The sequence below is a fragment of the Eupeodes corollae genome, chromosome 1 (assembly GCF_945859685.1).
Source record: "Eupeodes corollae chromosome 1, idEupCoro1.1, whole genome shotgun sequence".
Taxonomy (NCBI): Eukaryota; Metazoa; Arthropoda; class Insecta; order Diptera; family Syrphidae; genus Eupeodes; species Eupeodes corollae.
In genome coordinates this window covers 18058779-18072833 of record NC_079147.1, presented here as the reverse complement: position 1 = coordinate 18072833, position 14055 = coordinate 18058779, and the positions used below count along the sequence as shown (strand labels likewise).

Sequence of the window (14055 nt, the reverse complement as noted above, 5' to 3'; positions counted from 1 at the left end):
AAAATGTCTGTTTCTGACGTTGCTTCTACAAAAATTGTCCCAATCCCAACAAATATGTAGCTATACAATTTCTAAATGAAACAGCTTTTGCTATATCCATTTATGTACAACTCAACCGACCTCTATCACCATTGCTATATTCCTATCTGGGGTAGATATAATATTATCATGTCTGCCGTCTCTAAAAACCAAAAATTCAAAAAGAAACAAAAAGGATTCAAGAACCAAAACACAATTTCACGCCATGTTTCACTTAAATACAATTCGTTATCCCCTGAAAAGGAAGTTTTCGTCTTTGTCACTTTTTAAATGTTTTTTTTTGGTTTTGTTGTTGTTGTAAGTTCTATCTCTATCTGTATCTTTACTATTTCTTTCTCTCTCGGTCTTATAAAGTTTCCGCCGTCACCATTTTATCCGCTGAAGCTGTTGCCTTTAGGTTTCTTTTGTATATTTTTGTTAAGTTCAAAAGACAACACAAAGGTTAAAGAAGTTTCCTCCTCATGGCTTCACAATCCGAATGCAGTCAAGCCCGAAAGACCTCTATTACATGTTTCACCACCACACCCTGTTACCACCTTCAAACCCTCATCTTCCCGAAAGAGATGAAGTCAAACCTCTCTGTTCTTTGGTGAAGATGTGGAGTCAGTGTCGTTTTCTTTTAGTTTTATTCCGGGATCTGGGATCTTTGTTCAAAGTACAGACACAGAGCAATTGTTTCTTTGGAATATCTTGTGTCTTGTGTGGATTGTACAAAAGGAAAAAGGACATTTTGCTTTAACAAGTTCAATTCATATATAAAAAACCCAGGAAGCATCAAGGAGCCGCCTTTAGCATGTGTTCTTTTCCTCGAGGCTTTCCATTCATTCATTTGACTTCTTTTTTTGTTGTTGGTTTTTCCGTCTGACTTGCCGGAAATTAAAACAATCAAAGAAGAAAATTGTGAAGATTTTGCTAAAGTATCCGCTGCTGAGTTCCTTGCTGTTCCTTAACACCAACGACACCATGATTCCTTTTGCTTTTATATTTTTAGGACTTCGATGCGATGATGGTTATGTGGGCAGACACAGACTCAATTCTGATTCAACTATCTATCTTTTCTTTGGCCGAAGTGCTCCTGGGAAAAATGGAAAGGATATTTTCAAGGATACTTCAGAGTAAATTAAGTTAAAATAAGATGAGCTCTTCCAAGCTATACGTGATAGAATAGAAGTGGAGACTTATGCTTTTGACAGTTTCTGATAAGATCGAAGAAAATTTTAATTGCGGTGCGTGGTAACATTATCATTATACATTTTTTTGATGGTTTCATCAATGAGAGACAAACAATAATAGCAAAATTTAAACTTTAAGGGAAGATGTAACTTCGTCTTTAGGAAATAGTGTGAAAGTGTAATAATTTACAAAAATAAATGTAATAATGTAAGAATTATATATAAGAAAATCGTTCATTGATTTGGAAAGTGAAAGTTCAAATTCTTGCAATCAAAATTTTCGAAAATCGGTTCTTAACAAAAATAGGCAAATTTTTAAAAAGGCTTTTCTTTGAAGTTTAAGACATTTTTTCTCTAAAATAATTAAATTGGGTGGCACAAAGTCCGTTTGTGAACTAGGGCCTAGTGACTGCCAACTCTAAACCATTCCTGTTTGCGAGTAGGTACTGTTGTCAGGGATGGAAAGGACCTACAGTTTTAAGCCGAATCCGAACGGCAAAATTGAGAAAGCACTTTTTCATGACAAGAATTACTCTTAGAGAATTTGTCAATTCTTTGCAAGAGGCAGTACCCGTGAAAAAAAATTAAGGTGGCATAGGAAGGGATCATAGCCAAGACCTCTCGCATGACAGTCCATCGCACTTTTTTTTAAATTCATTTTTATTTATTCAATCTTAAACCTATCTTAAAGCTAGACAAAAATTCATAAAACTAGCCTAATTATCCATAACTTACAACTAACTTAATGGTCCCATACGGACACTCTAAGTTAAACTATAACACTTAATACTAATGCCTTTCGGCCCTAAGATCTATTTTACTTCAATTTAAATTTTATTTATTTTGTATTTATTAGAAAATTATGAGAAAAAACTAATATCAAGGTCCTTTTTTATTTTTACTTAAAAACTACTTAAAATTAGGTCCTTAGGTTTTAATAAAACTTAAAACTAACTTAAACTACCCATTCTACCTATACACTACTTAAAACAAGAACAACCACAGCAGCAAAGCTATCTAGGTATCTAACATCTTTGTTTTTCATATTTTGTTGTCTTTTTCTTTTTTAATGTTTTTTTTTATTTTTTGTATTTTTTTTTTTGTATTTTTTTTGTGCCACCCTGCCTATTCTACTTAAAACTAAACCCTAATACTATTAAACAAGTATGTAAGCCGACCAAGGCTTAAAACCCCATCCCGACTACCCGCTATCAAGTGCCGATTGAAGCCAAAAAAACTGGTTCTCCTGCTTCACCCTATCAGTTCGATCCCATTCGGACACAGCCCTACTGAACCGAAGCAGCCCTGCTCCGCCTTGTGCCATGACGTCCCGATTGTACCGAACTCGCCTATCCACGGTTCTTCGTCTGACGTGGTAGATTAGCGGAACTGCCAATCTATCCTGCATCAGACCGCATCTGTCTAAAAAGAGGAATGCCTCTGGTGGAATGAAGCCGCTCAAGCGTGCACTTTCAAAACACTCGTCGTTCGGATAGAACGTCCCGAACATTAAATTGTTGGTGGCATAGCTCTTGCAATGTGACCTCGAACGAGTTTTATCACGAAATTGTCAATTCTGTTGATTTGAGGCCCGTTGTATAGGACCTCATTGCAATAGTAATGCACGTAAGAAGATTCGGTTGTCCGCAGCACACTTAGTCAGAGCCCTATTAATGATCTTTTCAAAAAACTTTGCTGATGCTTGGAAGAAGACTTATGGACCGAAGATTTGACGGGTTAGAGTTGTCCTTTCCCTTTTTTGGGAGAGGATGAACCACAGCGGTCTTCACAAAATGTCTTAGTACAACGTTGGATATACCATCGACAACTGCTGACTTTTTATTTTTTATTGTATTGGAGATGAGCTGAAGCTCAACCTTCGTCACTAACAAGGGACTTGGTCCCGTTTGCTCGGGGATTATGGCATTTGCCAAGGAGTCGTCATTGAACCGCATGAAACCGCTGTTCTCAGATCGCCAATGTGTGATATCATTACGGAGGTAAAAGTGATTAAGTAGGGCTCTGTTTTCCAGGTCGTGGTTGGGGCGAATGCTAACATTCACCTTGTAGACTTGCTGGAAAGCAGCTCCCGCCGCCTCTACTTTTTCCTTCATATCTTCAATTCTATAAAAGTCATTGTCAAAGATGGCTTCTTCTGGATCTATTTGCGTTGTCCTGAGTACGTTTCTGTTCTCTTCAGTTCTTTGGAGTTTAAGACACGGAAGGCCATTATCGTTTTTTTTTCCTGAATATCTTGTTGATTTTGGGGAACACACTAGGGTCACTCGAATTAACAGACCGGACCTTGCGGTCTCAGTTCTTGTTAATTGATAGCCTGTAGTTCTCCTTAATCAACAGATTGACATTTTTTATTGACGACTTCAGTGTCCTAACCTCCAAGTCGTGTGGGTCTGTTAGTCATCTGTACAAGTTTTTGAGTCTTGTCAGTAAGCCACTCTTGTGCTTTCGCAGTTCGTCAATTGTCGCGTTTCTGTAAGCGTCCATTTGGTCCCGTTTTCTGTACTTTGGGATTGTCCGTTCCATCATTCGCTTTATTGTTTCGTCCATCTGTTGTAAATGTTGGCCAATTTCTGTATTTGTCAAGTTTCTGTTGTTTGGTAGGGCTATGTCACTCGAACGAATTTCTTTCGCTAAGGCGTTGGTGAAACGAGGCCACCGCATCTTACTGTAATTGTAAGAATCCAACTCCACGCGTTCGTTCGGAATCTGCATTACAGCAGCCAGTCCGCAGTGATCACTGTCGTACTCGACTGTCTGTAAGCAGTTTCGAGGTTGATTACCCAGGCCAGGCAACAAAGAGTAGAAATGATCTACCCTTTTGCTTTGCTCCTTTATCTGACTTTGCAGTCCTGTTAGTTGACCTTGAATGCTCAACAACAAGGCTACAATGCCAGGCTGCACCTCTGGTGCCTTAAGGGCAACCGTTTCCATTTCATTCCATTCCATTTTTTTTTTCAAATCTCCAAAAAGGCTTTAGTGATTAATCATATATCATAACTCACATTTGACTATTTTGAATAATTATATACAGATCGAAAAAAAATATGAATTCCGAAAGACTTTAGAAGAATTAAGTTTATTTAAAAAAAGTGTTGAAACCATTTCATTCATATTTCATAATTTTTTTACCACATTAAATAGCCTTACAAAGTATAAGTTGTTCTCTTCTATTGAGTTTTTGATTATTAACAATATTTCAAAAACCTAATGCAAAATTGAAATCGAAAAAAAACAGGACTATATTAAAGATTATGATTCCATGGAGCACTCAATTTTAAACAAAAAAAGAGATTGGAATGCAACCTACACTGATAAATTCCCATTCCGTCCATCGATTTGGCTATAACTTTACCAAAATTTTAGTAACAAGATTTTGTGTGTCATAAAAGAACTTTAGTTAGACTTTGTTCCTTAAGTCGAAAACAGTTTCTTTTGTTCGTGTTTTGTAAGAAAATTGTTAATTGAATTGTTTCTAAAAAATTTATTAAAAGTTATCAACAATATTATAACAACATTCAATAGGTTTGATTTCGGTATCCGTTTTTATTCCGTACAATTTTAATCGTAAGACCAATTTTTAGTTGCATTCAATTATTTTGAAGGTAAAATCATTTCTTTTTCGTAAAATTTTCGAGGTGACAAATATTTTTTTTAGTTTCGACGTTAGCAGATTTTTGTTTTTAAAATGTTTTACCTTTTTTTACGTCAGATAATATAGTATAAAATTTAATTGAAGTCGCCAGCGTTTTTTGTTCGTGATATATTTAGGGTCAGCACAAAATGACTATATTTATCGGTTCTTGAGATATGTACGACGAAAAATGGTATTCCGAACGTAAGAGTGTACGAACTGTCAACATTTTAAATTTGACAAATAACTTCCTATGCGAAATTATAAATTCAAACTTTGCAAAGTTAAAAATTAATAAAACAGAGGTTTAATTCTCTCATAACCTATACAACATAAAACCGTAAAGTTTTCCGATTTGTAGAATTGGACATAATAAAATATTTTTAGAAAGATGTCTGTGCGTGCGAGTGTACGTACTTTCGTGCGTCCGTACCTTCACACCGTTTTTTTCGTGGTCCATAGCTCAAGAACCAGAAGAGATATCGATTTCAAATAAATTTTGTTATACAGAAAATAAGGCCGAAAGATGCAGAAAGGGCTCTCAAGAAAATTGTGAGTAGTTTTGTTTTAGCATAGCAGTCTAAAAAAAAGTGAAAATGTTGGTTAACGCTAAATATCTCATGAACCAAAAACGCTAGAGACTTGAATTAAGTTTTATATAATATATTGTAGCGTGATGCCAAAGTATATTTTTTCAAAAAATCCAATTAACGGTTTTTTTATAAATAAAAAAAACCAAAAACAAAATTGTCAACCCGATAATTTTTTCGAATACAAAATGATTTCTGGTATCATCTGGTAAGATTTTGAGAAAAATGGAATTGACAGTTTTTTTTATATAAAATAAAAACATCACTCAAAGTTCTTAAAATTGAATTTCGACTCAAATATCTTTTCAAAAATTTGAGATTATGGCTTTCAACGTATTTTATTTTATACCAAATATTATTTTTAACATTCGGACAAATTTTGAGAAAAATCGAATTGACAGTTTTTTCACAAAAAAAAAATAAAAAACCTAAACAAAAAACTTAATGTTGGTAAAAACTGATTTTCGTTTCAAATATCTTTTCCAAACTTTAAGATATTAGCTTTAAACTACTTTTATCTTAAAAAATATTGCTGACAGTTATTTTTACAAAAAATAAAACTTAAAAGAAAATTTAACAAAAGTTGGTAACAATTGATTTTCGACTCAAATATCTTTTCAAAAATTAAAAATATTTTCTTCAAACTTTTTTATTTCACAGAAAATTTTGTTTTCGATATTCAGTTTTTTTTTTATAAAAATCCAACAGTTCGTTTTTTCATAAAAAAAAGTATCTCTCAAATTAATTTCATTTATCCAATTTGTAAAAATTTAAAAAAATACTACTTAAATTGGTAAAAATTTGTTTTCTAAAAATCTATTTAACAAAACTAGATTTTCAAACTTAACGTTTTCCTTATATGAAAAACTTTGTTGGTAATTTTAACATTTTAATGAATAATTCAACTAACAACTTTTTTAACCCAACCTTTTAAGCAAGACAAATGGACAGACGGGATGGGAATTTATCAGTGTGAGTCGTATCCCAGCATCTTTTTTTTAAATTATGATAAAACAGTTAGTTTTTGTTAACGAGATTTTTAGTCGAAAACCAATTTTTAGCAATTTTAGTAACATTACTTGAAAGTTTCTATTTCTATACTTTTGATACATTTTAAGGCCGCCTTCGATGCTATCGATAAAAGAGCTTTGTTTTACAAGAAAATGTCAACAAAATTTGCTAGCAAACCTTTAAGTAGGAAATATAACTGAGGTGTGGAATGGTGAGGAAAGGTCGGATCGGTTTGAAACAACAATGGGAGTAAAACAAGGATGTATCTTGAGATCACATCTGTTTTCCCTGTTTATCGACGATATCGTTTACCAGGTGGGATGGAGTTTGCTGAAACTAAGATAAAAACACTTCTGTTTGCCGACGATGTTGTTCTTTTTGCTTATTTACCTAAAACACTCCAACTTATGATTAACGGTCTTGTTGTATTGTATATATGTAATTGTAATTTAACGCAGTTATTAAATCGAAGGCTATTATGTTTAAAAGTGGTGGTGGCAGACTGGCCAGTAATGGAAATTTGTATTTCAACGGCGAAACAATCGAAGTGGTGAAAGCATATAAATACCTTGGTATTATGATAACAAGTAACTTTATGGAGAAACTTGCCAAGAGCGTAATAAGCGCTTCTTGAAAAAAATGCTTTGCATATCATCTTGTTTCCGATGATGTTAAATACAAAGTTCAAGAAATTAAAGGAACTGGCGTAATATTTTAATATGAATTTTACCCTCAACGTGCAGTCATGCAATGGAAGAGATTTCAAAAATGCACTCTATGATCTCATCGCCGAATTAGACGAAAAATATAGGCTTGAATGTATCCATCAAGTGACTTCATCTTCAACAAACTACTTATCATACTTTACGAACATGCCTTCGAGATACAACAGGACTATCTATTGTATCAACATGTTTTTTTGCCAAAAAAACGCGATTTATGATAAGATTAAATAGCTTAAAAAAACAGCCTCAATAATAGTTGTGAATTTATCGATTCAAATATCTTTTCAAAAACTTGAAATTTAAGCTTCAAACTTATTTTATCTTATATAAGAAATATTGTTTTAAACATTCTGAAAAATGTTGAGAAAAATCAATTTTTTTACAAAAAATAAAAACCAAAAAATAAATTAATAAAAGTTGGTAAAAATTGATTTTTAACTCAAAAATCTTTTCAAAAATTTGAGATAATAGCTTCTAACTAATTTTTATCTTATTTAGTCATCTAAGAACTAAGTGAAATACTGAAATTGTATTTATTCCTAATTAAAAAAAAAACCTTGAATTAAAAAAAAAACCTTTACAACATCATTGTTGTTTCGATCCTTTTTAAAAACATGATATTTTAAGTTTTTTTTTTTGCAAAAAGCGTTTTCCGATAAATGGTTCATGGTCCTCTAAGGTTCTTGTGTATTTTACAGTTGAAGACTAACAACTTATAAGGATTTTTGAAAAGCGACAGAGATAGGTACTAAAAGTATTTAAACGGAAAATTTAATATTTATTTATAAAATTTCTTCTGAAGCCAATTTTTTTTTGTAGGTGGATCGTAGAGAGCCAGGGACTAGTGACTTATAGCACTCAACCATTCCTGTGTGAGAGTAATTGCTGGGATGGAGGGGACCTAAAGTTTGTATGCCGAAAATTTGAGAAAGCACTTTTTCATGACAAGAATTATTCTTGGAAAATTTGTCAATTCCTCGCAGTACCCGTGAATAAAACTTTAGGTGGCGCAGGCTGGGACCGAACCCAAGACCTCTCGCATGAAATTCCAACGCACTGACCATCATGCCACGGGAACCACCTAATAAAAGCCTAATATAAGTATTATTTCGCAGTGTTGAAATCTGATGTTGCCAGTTGTAAGACCTTGTTGACCAGTGTTCCTCGTATATTCAAAAGTTCGCAAACCTTGAAAAAATAAGATATGAATAAAAATTATAAAAATAGTATTAATCCAAAAATCAAAGTGAAAAGAAGTAAGATACAATTTTGTTTATATGTAGATAATTATAGGTCTCTAGACGCACACCTCAAAAATTAGCGTTTATTTGTTCTGTTTCTTTTGTTTATAATTGAACTGTAAGACAAAACTTTCTTTAACATTTTTTTTGTTCATCTTTTGTATTTATCCATTTTAGAAAAATCCACTTGGTAACACCCAGAAAAATTAAACTTGTTGCAATCAAACCACCACCACCGCCAGCCGCCAAAAAATTCCATTAAAATATGTAAACAAATCTGAATATATACATAATGCTCGTCCATATAATCTAAAATAACTTCAGTTTCTTTTGAAGCTAAAACAAACACAAAAAAATCTTTTAAACACAAATATTGATCAACATTTTAAAAATTTTGAAATTCAATTCAATTTCAAAGTCGGTGCGTTCGGTGAGAGGAGAGGGCCCGATCTCGAGAATACACAATTCACGTATAATAACAGTTGACAATCAAATTATAGGAATTCCATTATTATTGTGACGACTACTGGTGTTTATGCCAGCACCAGAAGCAGCAACAAATATCATTATTTCGATGATGGTTATGTCCTATGATGAGTTATATCACATTAATTCATAATGTGATATGTCTTTTTATTTTGGGTTTACTTAGTTTTTTTAATGGAAACACGAGTATCCAAGGCTGGTGTATGAACTACACTCCAGTTCGATTGATAAAGGTTTTAACTTTAACCAACAATAAGAGGTCGTAATGAGACAAATGTATTGTTATATGGAAAACAGCTCCATTTCCTTTTTCCTTAAGGTGGTAATCGTTTGTGGATCATTGACTTTTAACCATCGCTTTCAAATTTTAATGTTCTGTTATGGAGGCTGACAAAATGACACTAACATAATGTGAATATATCTTAACTTTAAATTTACTATTTCTAAGGCTCAAGTTACAATTTTTGTTATTATAGATTCTCTTAGAATACTGTTGTCCAGCAAGGAATGGTTTAATTATTTAATTCCAGCAGTTTTATAAATATGACCTATTTAAGAGCTGACAAACAATTGTTACATCTACATTTCATAGAGGCAAATTAGAAATTGGGTTGAAATGTTGCTTTTTTCCAAAAAAATATATTCTGTTCTTGTTACCATTTCTATAAATGCGAAGAACGTTACAAAAATGTGATGCAAAAAGTCAGAAAATAAGAAAGTTAGTTAAAAAATTTGTATATGTTTTCCCAGGAAAATAAAAGAGAATTGAATTGAAAACTTAAAAGTCAGCTGGCTTTGATAACAGAAAAAATCTTTTTCTAAAAAACCTTCCAAGGTCAGGGATAAAATTTCTTTTGATTTTGTTCAATTCTTGCATCAAGTCATGCTACTTTCTAATAGATTGGAGAGAGGCTAAGATTATTCCAATTTTGAAACCTGGAAAAAAAGTTAGTCATCCTGTAAGTTATCGGCCTATAAGTGTACTAAGTTCATACATACCGTAGTACAGCAAACCAAATCGATCGAATAACAAAAATCATTCCAACCAATTTAGCAAATGAAAATAGCATTTCATTCTACTTGGCTTGACGGCCTCTTACAAACTTTTGATGCTCTACTTTCAAATGTTTTAAATAAAAATTGTAAAGTTGTTTCTGTCATCAAGAACTCTAGTTGTTTCTGTTAACAAAAGACTTTCGGAAATATTTGAGTGCAGAGCAGGCGCCCCTCAAGGATCCGTTCTTTGACCAATACTCTATACAGTTTTTACTGATGATTTTCCTGTGTTGCAAAATTGCAATAAAGCTATTTTTACAGATGACAACTTTTCCGCTATTGAAACTAATTTGCAATCTTCTTTGAACGTACTTCCACAATATTTTAACGATTGGAAGATTAAGATAAATGCTTTGAAAACTCAGGCTATCAAAAATCTGTTTTTTGTCAATTGGAATTCATGTCCAAGAAATCATAAAAAAGTTATTGTTATCATTAAAATTATCTATCCTTTTATTAATCGTAAATCGAAGTAAAGTCATGAAAATAAACTTATAATTTTCAAAGTTATTTTTAGCAATTATTCTAAACGGATCACCTTAGGGTAACTTAGCTTAGGGTAACTGCGTAAAAAGCCATTTTCGAAAGTTGCAAACTTCTCAAAACAGGTTGTTAAAAAATGATGTTAAACCTTCCTTGGCCGTTCGGATACTCACACACAGGAATGGTTGACAGTTGTAAATCACTAGGCCCTAGTTCTAAACGGGCTGTTGAGCTACCTAATTTTAAGGATATTTGTCTTGGAAAAGATCTTATGAAATAAATTTTAGGCATTGCTTAAGTTTTCCCAAATTTTAAATTTTGTGAAATCCTTTAAGATTTTAGTTGTTTTTGACAGACGAACCACATTTTTGGTGAATATCTTTAAACAACTAATAAATCAGTGGATGAAAACTTAGCTTTATCATCTAAACTGTATCAGCTTTATGGCTTATATGACCCCCCTCAATCGATGATGAATTTGTGGGTCGCGATTTAAATAGGGCTAGATATCCAATTTATATTGTATACTCGGTCCAGTGCTGAGCGATTATTCCCTTGCTTGTTGTAAATCTTAATAATTTCAATGCATTGTTTGAAGTTATCGTTCCCATTTTTGTAATTGTCAAAATACGACATTTGCGCAATATCGGGTTATTTAAATTAAAAGTTCTTATTTTAAACTATACCTATTTTGTAGCGCCGGATTAACCACGTAGCAAGATTAGTAATTGCTACGGGATAAACGCGAAAGGGGACTCCGCGTATTCAAACCCATTCATATCTGCTTGAGCGTAATTTTTTGAGTGAAACTTATTAAGATGGGGTGTGTTGAATTTTTTGATGTCACAAAAACGTGTCTGACGTATGCAACCACTCTTTCTATTTGTAAGATTATTTTAAGTTTAATTTAATAACCATATACCAAAAATCTATTTTCTAGAATATAAGCACAGATAATAAATATAGAGTTGTGACGATGTAGTATTCGAATGACGTTCTGGAATTAGTTGCGATATAATACTACGATGTTGTCTTCCGTGCAACAATTCAGCAGGTGATTTTCCCGATTTTGGATTTGGGGTGGTGCGGTAAGTTGATAGGCATCGGGATAAGGCTAAGTCTTTCTTGGGGTTCTCATTGAAGATTTTCTTGAAATGGGTTTTGAACGTGCGGACAAATCGTTCGGCTTCACCGTTTGAGTCAGGGTGAAATGGTGCGGTCCGCAAGTGCTGGATTCCGTTCTGTTTGCAAAAATTAGTAAAGGCTGATGATGCGAATTGGGGCCCGTTATCTGACACCAGAGTTTCCGGTAGTCCTTCTAGGGTGAATATTTTTGTTAAGGCTTGAATGGTTGCGGTGGTGGTGGTAGAATTCTTCATAGGTACAACAAATGGAAACTTCGAGTATGCATCAATACAGATTAGCCACATTTGATTAACGAAGGGCCCAGCATAATCAATATGGACTCTTTGCCATGGACGTTCGGGTGTTGGCCAGGAGCTGTATTCTTTCGGAGGGTCTGCTGCAGATGATTGACACACTTTACAGTTGGAAGCTCGTTCCTCTATAGCCTGGTCCACTTTTGGCCACCAGCAGTATCTTCTAGCTAATTGTTTCATTCGGACAATGCCCCAGTGTCCTTCGTGTAGCATCTCCGTTACCCTTCGCTGAAAAGCTTTTGGAATCACGAGTCGAAGATGTTCGGTTTGGAGCAAGATTAACCCTTGATACTCTCAAAGTGACATTCTTCTATTGAAATATGGTTTGACATCCTGATCTTCCTCTGATAATTTTTCTGGCCAACCTGAAAGTATAAAATTGCGAATTTTTTTAAGGGTAATATCTTTATAAGTAAGTATAGGCCATAAGAATAATTGCCCAACGTTGTAAGCAATTGGCAGTCATTATAGGCAATTTCTTTTCGGGGTTGAAGAGCGACACTAATGGCTTATGGTCTGTTATCAACGTAAATGTGCGTCCATATAAGTATTGATGAAATTTTTCTACTCCATATATGATAGAAAGTGCCTCTTTTTCAATTTGGCTATATTTTTGTTCATGTATGTCGAGCGTTTTTGAAGCGAAGGCAATTGGTGATTCATTTCCCATTTCATCTATGTGCGCTATCACTGCTCCTATTCCATAGGAAGATGCGTCAGTTGCTAGAACTATTGGCAACTCCGGTCGATAATGAACAAGACAAGTAGCATCAGCCAGTTGTTGTTTAAGATTTTCGTACGCCTTTACTTGTGACGAGCCCCATATAAAAGGTAAATTTTTCTTACGCAGACGGTTAAGTGGTGCTGCCACTTCGGAAAAGTTTCGAATAAACTTTCCATAATAGTTTACTTTACCTAGGAAAGTTTGTAATTCTTTCAAGTCTGTCGGATGGCGCATATTTTTAATTGCAAGAGCTCCGGATTGGGAGGCGGATTCCCTGTGCGTTGATTAAATGACCTAGGTACTCAACTTCAGATTGAAAAAATATGCACTTTTCTCGATTAATTCGCAATCCGTTTTCAAAAAGCCTCTTAAACACTGCCTTAAGATTAAGTAAGTGCTCTTTGTCATCTTTCCCAGATACTAATATGTCATCCAGATATATAGCACAATTCAACCCTGACAATACCTGTTCTAGCGTCTTTTAGTAAATAGCTGGAGCACTCGACACTTCAAAGGGAAGTCTCTGGTACATGTAGAGCCCAAGTGGAGTATTTACGACAGTCAGAGATTTTGAATCCTCATCTAGCTCTATTTGCAGATAAGCGTCTGCAAGATCTATTTTCGAAAATTGCTGTCCACCCGCAAGTTTATTAAAAAGATCCTCTGGTCTTGGAATTGGACACTGATCTACTTCTAAGTGAGGATTGATGATTGATTACGTTTAGAAACAACGACAATAGGCGCAGCCCATTCAGTAAATCTGACCGGTTTCCAAACTCCAGCTTCTTCTAAACGCTAAGCTTCTCCCTTGAATGCATCCATTAAAGCAAATGGAATAGGTCTCGCTTTGTGAAACTTGGGTTTAGTGTTAGGTTTTAGATACAAATGTGCTTTCATAGAATTACACAACCCTAAGGTCTTAGATGCTACCTCAACATGCTTTGAAAAAAGGTTTTGTATTTCGTGGTCCACGTCTGAGTTTAAATTCAAAACAATATTCTCACTTGGAGATTTTATCTCCAGACCAAATGCACTGAACCAATCGAATCCGAAAATATTGTGCCCGGATGGTACATCGGCAACTAATAAAGTTAATTGTTTATGGTGACCCCCAAATTCGACATTTACATGTAGTTCGCCTAAAACTGGAACGGTTGTATTACCATATGAGCGAAGTGAGCGACTGGTTTCGTTAAGCGGAGGTTTGTTTATCTCTTCATAGCCCGACAGACCAATCAGGGAACAACTTGCTCCCGTGTCGAGCAAAAACTTAACTTTGTGATTGTTCAAATTCACAAAAATTTCCCACTTTGAGCCTGCTTGACGTATTTCACCAACTGTAAGTACACTGTCTATTTCTTGAACATGCTCAGTATCCCCTTTTTTACCCTCCATCTTATTGACTTTACTACTGAAGCATACTGATGCGATATGCCC

At 34.2% G+C, this 14055-nt stretch overlaps 1 protein-coding gene across 1 annotated transcript; it reads right to left on the bottom strand.

The window, feature by feature from the left end:
- Window positions 1-11384: 11384 nt before the first annotated feature.
- LOC129948156 (uncharacterized protein K02A2.6-like) lies at window positions 11385-12107 on the bottom strand. The gene has a single exon (XM_056059066.1). The coding sequence runs from the start codon at window positions 12105-12107 to the stop codon at window positions 11385-11387; it is 723 nt and encodes a 240-aa protein (XP_055915041.1).
- Between the last annotated feature and the right edge of the window lie 1948 nt (window positions 12108-14055).